The sequence below is a fragment of the Camelina sativa genome, chromosome 17 (assembly GCF_000633955.1).
Source record: "Camelina sativa cultivar DH55 chromosome 17, Cs, whole genome shotgun sequence".
Taxonomy (NCBI): Eukaryota; Viridiplantae; Streptophyta; class Magnoliopsida; order Brassicales; family Brassicaceae; genus Camelina; species Camelina sativa.
The window spans coordinates 26,140,993-26,153,526 of NC_025701.1; the positions used below are offsets into that span (position 1 = coordinate 26,140,993).

General features: G+C 30.8%; 1 protein-coding gene and 1 pseudogene across 1 annotated transcript in view; both read right to left on the reverse strand.

The window, feature by feature from the left end:
- The window catches only part of LOC104758047 (type IV inositol polyphosphate 5-phosphatase 11), a 9,780-nt gene extending 6,879 nt beyond the window's left edge, over positions 1-2,901 (reverse strand). The window contains exons 1-7 of the mRNA XM_010480852.2: positions 2,282-2,901; positions 1,976-2,126; positions 1,703-1,833; positions 1,514-1,590; positions 916-1,041; positions 635-810; positions 87-327 (exon numbers count right to left, since the gene is read on the reverse strand). Coding sequence (XP_010479154.1) covers positions 87-327; positions 635-810; positions 916-1,041; positions 1,514-1,590; positions 1,703-1,833; positions 1,976-2,126; positions 2,282-2,325 — 946 coding nt within the window. The 5' untranslated portion in view covers positions 2,326-2,901. The remainder of the gene's footprint in view (positions 1-86; positions 328-634; positions 811-915; positions 1,042-1,513; positions 1,591-1,702; positions 1,834-1,975; positions 2,127-2,281) is intronic.
- LOC104759808 lies at positions 5,545-6,354 on the reverse strand (annotated as a pseudogene).

Below are 12,534 nucleotides of genomic sequence, written 5' to 3' on the forward strand. Positions count from 1 at the left end.
AATCCTTCATAAACTGTATGCATCTATTAACTAATTGTTGACCCACTTCAAGCAAAGATCCGCTTTTACAGGTTTATGATCGGAACCATATATTTGGTCTATGGAATCATAAGAGTGAAGAGTTGCTTGGATATTGTCAGTATCTTGGATCTTAAATAAGATCCTATCTGTCCAAGCTGGAACCCTGACCTTATGGCTTGTATCATAGTCGTTGCTTCCTACATTGTATTTGTAAGTTGGTTTAAACCCTAAAGTTCCTTCAGAGTAACCCTTGAATATTTCACCTCTCTCAGCTTCTTGCAAGAGTTGATCTTTACTCACAAGAACCTGCACAAAGTAATAAAATTCAATATAGGATTAAAATTGGTTAGCAAATCAAACCGAATAACTAATTTTTTTGAAATAGAATGACATAAAATTTTATTTTCAAAATCAAATGATAATAGTATTTTTTACTAAATCAAAATTGATATTTATGCAACCTAAAGAAAAAATATTATCTTTAATTAATTCTATGTATAATAATACTTGAAGAGTATATATTTTTTTTTATCTTAATTTAGCCCAATGGCAATCTCTATCCGTAATTTAAGTATTAAGATAATATTTGCATGTCATGGAATTGGAGGCTTACAGATTGAAGATGGTTATGGATAAGAGATCGAACAGGACGGTTAGAGGCATCTTGGATCCTGTAATTGAGATCTCCAAGCCAAACAGTAAGGTCACGTGTCCTTTTGTCTCTTGATAATAGTGAATTTGCTATGTGTCTCAACTCTGTATTTCTTTGATCCACTTTCTTTGCATGAGCTGCATTATTACAATAGTAATTATTAATGATATTTGTTTTTTAATTGTAATTTAACTGTAAATTAGCTTAAAAGAGAGAGAATAAAAAAAAAATGAAGTAGGTACCAGAGAGATGGCAAGAGATGAAAACCATTTTGATGTCATCATAATTAATACGAATAGCCACGGCTCCTTTTTTTCTTCCAATTAAACCTCCACATCCACCTACTGAATGTCTCTCCGCCTTTAATTCTGCAATTAGTCGTACACGATTATGTTATTTCACCTTATAAAAAATTATAAAGTTTGGCATGAAACACAGAATTTCACCTAAGTTTAAATTAGTTGTATATATATATATATATATATATATATATATAAAGAATATAAAAGAAATGTCAACAATTAACAACTTGTTTTGTAAGGATTTAAAACTTAATTTTCTGTTCTTTATGTGTCAAAAATGCCAAAAAATACAAATGTAGGGAGTAAGATATATATATATATATATATATATATTGAGTGAAAAGAATATGTTTATATATTCTTCCATTGCGGTTAGAAAAAAAGTACTCCATTTTTTTTATCAACATCAATTTGATATTCTAGAGATATTTTGGTAAAATAAGCTAAAATGTTGGATAGAAATGTTTAGAATGAAATTATTTATATAATTTGTTAAATTATACATCTAGTGAAGATAAATAAATTAATATATACGTACCTTTTACTAATGCGTGTGAATTCTTTGGCCCAAACAAATATAGATGGATCGATTGCAATTTTGCCTTCCCTAGAAGCCTGCATTTTATTTCGATATGGAACGTTCCAATGTTACGATTGCAGAGGAATAGAAGAAAGAACACTTTTGTTAAATGAATAAATTGAATGAATGTGTAGAGTACTAGCTTACACGTGAGTTGGAGATGTAGCCGTCTCCAAAAATTGAGCAACATTTTCTTTGGGAGCCTCTTGTAAGCCAACGACAAGCAAATCGAACTTCCTGTCTTTGCCAAGAAGCTCAACCAAATCCTCATATGAAACCTTCACATGAAAGAAGCAATTAAGGATAAATTCGTAATTGAATCTAATACTCTTTGTGTTCATCATAAAGTGACATTTAAACATAATTTACAACTAATTAATATGTGCTACGTATTCAACTAATTCGTGCGTACGTACGTACCTTTCCATTCATGTTCCATGTGATGATACGGATGCAAAGATCTGCTTTCCTAGAAAAACTGCAACTCTTGACAGCTTCAATTGTTTTAATACCATCGTGAGATGAGTTGTTGGCAAACGAACCAATCGGAGTTTGCTTGTTTTTTGAAAACCTATAAAGATATAACAACTCAAAAACATTAACTACTCTTCCACGTTTGAGTTAAATCTCTATCTTCAAGATCTATAATCGTATCTTTGTGAATAGTATTTTTTTTTATATAGAAAATAACGTAGGAGACAAGATTCGTATGATAACAACTATTACCTTTTTAGTCCAAACATCGAATTCGTATTCCCCATTGTCTGCATGCAGTGTTTTCCCGCTAAAAGCAAGATTCTAAAGGTTTTTATAGAGCAAGAGAGATAGAGAGAGAGGGGGAATGTGTTGAGAGGAAGAAGTGGGAAAATCTAAAGAGGAATGATATAATGAGATTTACAAGAGTCATCATCTTCAGTCATCATCTATATATTGATTGGGGTTGCTTAAGAGAAATTAGGCACATGCAATGTTACGTGGTTTTCTAGGAAGGTTAGGTGAATGGTGTTGACTACAAAGACGTGTACGTCTTCGAATGGACGGTCGAATTTGATAATGACTTTGGTGGTTTTTTTCTTCGTCAGGAAATCTCTAGAGGATAAAGAAAAAAAAAAGTACAGTAGAATCTTAGATTTTTATTAGAATTTCAATGTTGATATTATTATAGTAAACAAATGCGGATGATTCACCTATCCACATCATCACCACATGCGATGAAAATTATTTAATGGAAATTAATTGTGGATGTGCTTATGCAAAATTCTCTATATGTTAATAGAAATATTATGAACTATTTTTTTATTTTAGTTTTTAAAAATAAATATTTAATCAACTATTAAATTCAAAAATGTATTTAATTTTCATTTTCATAACCTATTTACTTATCAAAAGTAAATTAAATTTCACAAACAAGAAAAAAAAATTATTCATTTATTTACTACTTTTATCATTATTCTCATTGCATTTTTAAATTTAGGATTATTTTAAACCAAATCGATTAGTCTAAAATATATTTTTTTAATCTATTTAATGGTGTAGTGGTATAGATAATAATATAAAACATAAAATATGTGAAGATGATTTTTAGAAACACAAAAAGACATCAAAACTTTATACACCACCTTAAAATTCTTTTCCAAGTTCAGATATTTCACGGGTGAAATGTATTTTACAGAAAATAAACAAAAAATTACTTACATATTTTGTTATATATAAACAAAACTTAAATCTCAAATAATAATTTTACTCATAATATTTTATTTAAATCAATTATTCCGCACATAGTGCGGGTTGGTACCTAGTATAGAGTAAAACTTGTATAAATTAATATTATTAGGAGAAAAATATTTTAATATGTTAAAGAAATATCTATTAGATGATAATTTTTAATTTCTATGTAAAGAGAGTTTTTCTTGAAATACTCAATGTTAAAATTTGTGTCTTAAGATATTAAAATTGGTAAACATGGATTTTTATCATAGTATATATTTTCTTTATATTTATTTTAGTACTAGAATGGGTAAAATGATTAGTCCATTTTATGTAAAATAAAAAAGTGTTCTATTTTAGCAAAACGTGGATGAACACTTAATTATATTCCAACATTTTATATCCTTTGCATGTTGACTTAGTTTTATAATATATATGGACAGCTCGATATATGGATCAATTCAGTTAATAGTTTTTTGTTGATACTGTTTTTTTTTTTCCATTTTGTATGCTACTCAAGTGACCTGATACCACACTTCTCCAACTACCACATGGGAGATGAGATCGACCTAAACAGTACTCAAGTGGTCAGTGGTGACTATCAGGATTTAGCCGACAAACTAATCAACTTTCGTCCAGTTTGTTTGTTTAACTCATCCCAGAAATTACATATACATCCAAATATTATTATATGTAAAGAGTTACATGCGAAAAAATATTAAACCGAGCACGTACCTTAATTAACCCGGTTTAGCGATGAAATTTTGTTTCGGATTTGATTAGGAAATGGACGCAGAGGTAGGGGAAAAGATCACATACATAAATTAATGACTTTTTTTTTATTGTTGAAGCTCTCTTCCGATTAATTTTACCAGCTTTCTCTCTCGAAACTGTTTTACTAGAGATCTCTAGTCTCTAGAGTTCTTTCTAGTCATCAAGTGTCTTTTTTTCTTGGAACAAAGTCATCAAGTGTCTGTCTACGCGTTATCCTCTCTCTAGCATTCTCTCTTTTATATGCCACATCAAGAGAAGTTATAGAGATAGAAACGAGTGGTTCTAGTGAAGTTAGTGGGAATAAACTTCTCATACCTACCGGTTATTTAAATCGGTTCGGTATGATATAAATAACAGACGCTAACCTTTCCTAAACCATAGTTCAATAAGTTACTGTTACGATTTTATCCATTCCAGAAACAAAAAAAAAATGTTACTTTTATTCACATTCTATTAGATATTGCGTCGGTTTTGGTGAAGTTCTAAATTAAATATCTAAACTACTAACATGTTCTTATCCACTAGTCTTGGAGTTTCAACAAACTAAATTCACGTCCACATATTATGTATAAATAAGATGTTATTGTCCACAAATTTGTGTTGCTGTTGGTTGTTGAAGTTTATGTGGTTTCAAGTGGCTCTTCTATTGAAGTGTTTCTTTTCTTGTTATTTAGTTAATATTTTGGTGATTTTTATTTTCCAATTAAACTGAAAAGAATATGACAGGTGGACGTACGTATTGTTTGTTAGTCAGTATGGTCCATGTAGCTAGGGATTTCTTTGTGTGACATTTCTGAAGGCTCTACAATCACATCTCCGAAGTTACATCATGTAAGAACCTGCATAGATCTCCTGGAGCCTTGAAATTTTAAAGCCCACACACTTAAGTCAATAAGCATGTCGCACAAAGCTCTCATAGCCCATGTACATATATATATGCTCGTATTATTGAGCTATAGTGCATGTTCGTTTAAAGCAATGTAGGCAATGCATGCGATACACCAAAATAAATACACTCGTGCAGAAAAAAAGTTTTCATATATATCATGCACCAGCTTCGCATGAGTAAAGCAGTAGCCATGTTGACAAATGCATGAATTTCACTGTTTCATAACTTACATGTCTGGATTTTTATCTAACCAATGTTAATTAAGCTCTATGGCCGGTTTTCTGACTTTAAACCAACTTAAAGATTGACCCATGTCAAGTCCCATTTTTCCGATCGATATAAATAGATAGTCGCTTTTCAAGTCATTAATCTCGATAGACTCTCATCATTCTCTCGAGATACATATTATACTTTTCTATTTAATATTTCAAAAGAATGAGGCCTTCTTTTTTACCATCAATTTTATGCGATTGAGATTCCTTCATACTGAATTCGGGTAGCGTGTGTTCAGACTTATATATATTACGTTTCATATATGTATTTCTAACTTAAATAGATTATTGGATCAAGTAATGTTTAAATCAATATCAAAAGGCGATGAATATCCAACATTTGAAAGCTAAACAATCAAAGAACAAGTAGAATGGTTGCCAAATAAACTTGCCGTTCTATGAGAGCCGGGCTCGAACCGCAACATGGCATCATCACACGCATAGTTCATCTTTCCAGTCGTCTCATATCTGCAATCACGAAAATGCAATCTCGACCCGAACGGCATTTCACTTCTTTCCTTAATACTCTCCATAAATATCTTTCACAATCACACCGTCCATATCTACTTCCGAAGCAATCGATGAAACCTTAAGTAGATTAGCCCACCACGGTCTGAGACTATAACTAATTATCCAAAAGAGTTGACCTATGTTAGTAATCGAACATAATATGTGAACAAAACTTAGCTAGCGGCCATAAGTTTTTATAGTCATCAACATCCAATATATGAACAAAGTTAAATAGATTTACAAAAATAAAAAAGAGTGTATAAATTTTAGAATTGTAACCTCTCTATGGATGAAGTAGCAATGGTTACACCTTTGTAAATTATGAAAACCTGAAAATCTCCATCGAGACACATATAGAAACCAGGAAGATCTGGAGGAATCCTAATCAATAAATCCCATTTTACACTAAGACGAGTCTCGGTCATATTAAGCACTGTGAAATCCATTGATGGCACTGTAATATCCGGCACATAATTTTCTTCATACGAATCTTGTGTTGTCTCTATGTTGTAGATAGAAAAGATTACGATAGAAATGAGGAGCAAGGAAACTAATAGTATTCAGAACCCACCCACATAACCTTTTTGTTTCAGTGTAGTCCATAGAGAGGTGGGTTGGGGTTGGGGAAGTAATGCTTCGTTTCCCATTTTTGTGACACAGAAAGAGAGATGTGTATGTTGATTTTTTTTTGTTAGGTTTAATATTATACTAGATTCGGACCCGCACATACGTGCGGGGATGTTTTCATAAGTTTTTTTTTGAAAAAAAATAGTTATGTGGTTGTTAGTTGAAAATTTGTTTTAAGGAATTGTTGCAAGTGTTTTTCTTACAAATAGTATGCATATATGTAATATCAGTTTGTGGAAGTATAATGATTGTAGTTTGTATTGATTGTTGCATATTGTATATAATATGCCTAATGATTGTAAGTAAGCCAAAATTTGTATGTGTCTTAATTTTTTTTTCAATTTGTATTGTAAAATTCGAATTTTCTTATTCAATTTTCATTCATTTATCAAAAGAGTTTGAGTAATATTCTTCAAGTTTTCGTTGTTTATATGTGGATAATTTCATGTTTGTATACACAAGTTTTTCAGAAATTTATTTAGATTCGTTTACAATTTTATTTGGATGTTTGAAATTGTTGTTATGTTTGCCCAAAACATAAAAAAATTGTTGTTATTTAGATATTTAAGTTTCCGGTCAATTTGTTTATTAGATTAGATCATGTATCATTTGTTCTTACTTATTTCTTTTTATAACTCCTTTTTCGGAAGAGGTCTGATTACATTTGTTTGTTTTAGTACAGTGAAAATTGGATTCAAATAAAAAACTAAACTGGTTTTGTCAAAAAAAAAAAAGCTAAACTGGCAAAGAAGAAGATACTTAAGGATAAGACTCTTTTACAATATTCACTATAGATTTTTGCCTAACCTCTTCATATATATAATTTCACAATTTTATACTTTTTATAGGTAAATCTATACCATGAATAAGGAACAGAGGACACTTAACGTTGGTGTTGAATTTATGGAAAAGGTTAGTGTGGATACTGTCTATTAGTTAAAAATTCTGTTAAGCTATGGTCAAATTGTTTATAATTGTTCTAACAAAGTGTGTGGTACATTCTCTAACATGGTGGAGTATGAGACGACAAAAAAAAAAACATGGTGGAGTATGGTGGTTCAGCCTAAACCTGCTAATATGATAACTCCGTTAATGGGATAGTAATTCCATACTAATGTCCATAGATTTTTCTACTCAAAAAATAAGAGTGATTTGAACCAAATAGAAGTTTCGAAATATTATTACAAAATTCCCAAAAATTGAAAACTCTTTACTTTTGGATAAGCATTTTGAGATTACTGAAACTAAAAACTTCAAAAACAAAAAAAAAGTTGCAAAAGTAAAAAGATAAATAGAGGAAATCATGGATAGATGGCTACAACCATCTGACATCTAGAATCTTGTCTTATTTAGTTTCTTCTCTTTTCCTCCCTCTGCTTCAGTCTTTACATGTAACCCCTCTGAAAACTTCAGTCTTTCCAACAAAGCAATTTGATGATGAAAACAGTGTAGTTTAATTCAAAAGCATCATTTTTTTGATTATTCATCCCTTATTATTGTAAAGTGCTTGTAAAAAGTACAATCCCGGTAACAAAATTTTAAAAACCGATAAGTACATCAATTTGAACAGATGAGAGAATTTTTATATAAGTCCATCGATTATTAAAATACCTAGTAGCCATGATCCATTCTGCTTTATCCGTTGTAATCTATAAGTTTTTGAAAACTTCTTTGAAGACTACATTCAGTGTCCTCTTCTGCAGTTTCCCATCTTTGTCAACAATAAAGATCTTTAATCCTTTTTAAGAGTATAAAATCTCCAACTGCTTGTATCTTCGAAGTTGTTTTGAAGGCTTGATGTTAGCAAGGCTTGTGATATTATTGTTTGTAGCCATTTTTTTTTCTTCTGAAAAATAGGTTTAGGCTTGCAGTATTTGAGATGAGTAACACCTTGATCACGTATGTTGTATTTATAGTAGTAAGTCATGTTTTAAAGAATACCTCATAGTAATTAATATTTGATCATATCGCCTATCAAGATTTGGTAAGTTACTAAGATTTGGTGAATTAGAATATTTCGAAATCGAGAAGATTATGTTAACTATCCGAGATTTTGGTGTTAATTGGCAAATTCATTTTTTTAATTAAACGCATCTCCATTTTTTAGAAGATATTCTAAGATTGAATTTCCCTAATCGTAACAATATGATTTTAATTGTTTGCATAATGTTAAGTGTAACAATATGATTTACGTGGGTAGGTTTTAATTGTTTTAATGGCATCAATGCTAATTTTGTGGGTTAATTTGTTTAGATTTAATGGCAGGTTTTAATCGCTTCCGATTTGTATGTGTTATTAGTGTTAATAATCATTAAATATTTGTTTGCTCCGAAAAACTTAAATATCAATCTGTTTGGCTCGATTTTTTTTGCTAAACTATCACATATAATATCTGTTTGACTACAAAATTCCTTGTTAATTGTATCTGTTTGGCTACACAATTTATATATATATACTTATTCTGATTTTAATGGTATTTCATTGTAATAATGTCTAACCCTATGTCTTTTTATTAAAAATGCTTCTCTTTTAATAGTATATATATATACACCTAAATATATTCTTTCCTTTGTAAACTTTTTTGTAACAAAAAAAGAAAGATTTGATAAGTGCATATCTTTTTTTAGATAACTTCTAAGATTTTGTATTATTACTTTTTTCTTAGACATCGTATTGTTACCTTTACCTTTCTTAGTCAGAATTGATTCCTTTTTTTAGTCAGTACGGTATATATTAGGGGGAGTGTATATTTGGCTATTTTTAATCATTCGATAAAAACTCATGTTCCATTCGGTCTTCCTTCAATCATTTTTTCATTAATTTGGGGTCAGTGAGAGGCTAGCGTCTAATAGTACAAATAATATAAAGAGACAAGTGATAAAGTCAAGATTCCGTAGATCACAAGTAACAAAATGTCTCGGAACATTGTATAAACCAAATATCCAAATCACATTAAGAGAAAACTCAAGTTCCAAAATAAGCTATAAGCTAGAGTAGAATCAAACAATATTACACTGTGTAATTGAGGGCAGAAACATATTAGAGATAAATCAAAGATTTTATTGAAAAAAGAGAACATGTGCAGAGAACTTGAAAGAGCTTGTTGGTTTGTGCAGCAGAATAACTCTAAAGAGTCCATGAACCAATATGATACAACCATCAAACATTAAATCTTGACTAAGCATTGCTATGAACCTACAAACATGTAGAATTGTTAAGCCTTTATAATAAATCCTCTCATATCAAATGCATTTTGATCTACTTCATTGATAGATATAAAAAAAAAAACATTATATATGAGCCCGGAGCCATGAAAGGAAGTACCTTGCAAGATATTTCCCCAAATTTCTCACCACATTCAAGGAGACGAGACTTCACAGAATTAGAAACTTAGTATTTTGAAGCATGTGTTTTCGTAACGTATCTGATGAAAAAGATCACATCCCCCAGTCATGGAACGCTCGAATATGAAAAGATAAATCTACTACAACATGTCAATTGTCATGATGTCGAATGCTATTATATCAGCACTAGAATTTGAATTTGTCTATGGTAAAAATCTTTCAGTTTTTCCAACGTGGTGATTCCACCATATATTCCACTGATAGCAAAACCACCAAAAAAATTAAAAGATGGTTTGAAGGAGATAATGCAGGAGGAATATATGGAATCCGTAGAAAGCAAAAGTCAAATCTTAAATAGGACCGGTTAAGATTTACAATCAATCCACTTTTTGTTTGTTTAGTATCAAGAAAGGAGATGGATAAACAAAGAAAGATAGAAAGAGGGAGAGAAATCTTATATAATAAGAGAAGGTTTCTTCTAAACTTTGTTTGAGGCGATGACATCTGGCGCTTTATATAGTTGACATTTGTCCATTGCTAATTAAATATGGCCACAATTGTCAACTTAATCCCTTGGTAATTAAAAAATTCGCCTTAACAAACAAACAAATGGGATCTGAACATGCAGCCCCTGTGTTTCTCTTCCTCCCATACGGTATTTAAATTGAAGCTCGAATTTAGTTTTAGTTTTGCATTCTGCTTTTGAAAACGTAACGTCTTGCCATCAAAGTAAATTAAGTCATTTGATAATTGCTTTCTTATTTATTTCCAATTAAATATTAGTAATCTATTTTCCATAAAATTATAATCCAATAGAATTCAATTTCTAATTACTTTTATTATTATTAATCTTTCTCCCTCAATCTACTGGGAATCAACACCCTCACCCCACATACTAACTACGCTTTTAAAAATGTTCAACCTAAAAAAATTGTTCTCTACTCTACTCTAGAGTTACTCTCTAACGATGACCACCAATAAAAATAGGATTGTTTTTGGGAAGCTCCATACTTTACAAGAAACAATCTCTTACTCAACTTTAAATGTCTCTTTCTAGACGAAAATGTAAATCAACTACCTAATCCACACCACACCTATCTCACCTACTGTATATTAAAAACTTCGTCTCTAACTAATTTTTTACTTGCTTTCAGACATGCAACTCGCCTATCTAAGTTCGAAGATCTGTTGATTCGGGGAAAGCAGTGTCTCTCTTTGGGAAAAACTTGCCATTGAAAAACATGCCAAACTTCTTACACTATGTGCAGACTATTTATATTTGAATGCAACATAGTCAACTCAATGTTTTTTGAACTCCAACAATTCCGCAAAAGATATTATATTTCATATACATCTGGTTAATTCTGTATTTTTTTCCCCATTCTCCAACATGTAATATAGATTGCTTCCAATTAAATCAGTTTTTATCTTACTTTTCACATCCGTTTTCCCAATATTCGTACAATAATCTTTTAAATAGAACAACAATCTTATAGTCTTTAATATTTTCCCCAGTAACTATTTCAAGGCAAGTAATGTCCCGTCAGTTTTAGTTGGCAAAATTTATTAAGACCCAAAATATTTGTATATGATTGAACAAATAGAGACTTACGTCAAACAACAAGGATGGAGGCCAGGTAATATGACCAATTTATATTTTATTTTTACTACTATTACTTAAAACATCGTCTTGATATTTTTAAGGAATATATGTTTTTGGTGTAAAGCGAAAGTGGTTGAAGTTGTGTATTGCGCGATAGGTGGCACTACATTTCATGCACTAACTGTAATTTGAAAATAAAAAATTCTGGTTTGACCTTCACAAGTCACACTTTCTCTCCATCCGAAGTTGTGGGAATACTCCGGTGTGTTGTTTTCAATGAGTCCGGAGTGTGGCAATCTGTTGTTTCATAGTTCTTTTCATATGTATTTATTTTATTTTGTGTACTAACTATTTGAAGGTACTATTCAAACTAAAATTGCCAACCCAAGTCACTTTTTTATTCTTAGGCCAACTTAGATGAATTAGACGACGAGGTGGCTTAGCTCATCAAAGACTTAATAGGGAAGACATTCTATTCCAATGTCAAAGAGTCTAGATACAATTTCACGGCTCTATGTACCAGAGTTTCACTGTCAGTCTGTCACATCTATCAAAGACGATCAACACCACTTACCCTTAGAACTTGAGACACACATGTGGAAAAAATTTCAACAAGGAATCATAAACCATTTACGCTTGAATTCTAACATGTTCAATTTTACATTTTTCCCTTTGTTATTTTAACAGATAATTACTGATGATGTAAACCAAAGCTTAAAACTGAGGTTGAAGTCTCTCCAAGATTTGCAAGGGATAAAGGCATTGATTGGGGTTTAACATTACTGGTCTATTGTTGACAGGAAATACAACAACAAAAGTAAAACAACTTCTGATGTTGGGAGAAACCAGCAGGAAAAGGGAATAAAATCACTTGTCGTTTCATCTGCAAAGCAAAGACAAATACAAACCACATAAAAAGAAAACAGTACAAATTTCAAATTTCAGCGTACATGTATTACAAATGGTAGCATCCCAAAGCAACACATACTAATTGTAAAACAGAGAGATATTTTAATCTTTTATACATTTTGTTATTTAATAAATTAAACAAGACTAATAAATTAAATTATACATCAAGGTTTGTTTTTAGTAATGGAGTGTCGGTTGGGGTTGGGTATGGATAAATTATTATTTATGCTATGGATTGTTCAAATCTACTTGTGATGATGATGTCAACTATCAACAATTAGCCTATCTTTTCATCAGAATTGAATGATTTTAGGTTTTTAGAAATTGATTTGTTGAATTTCATA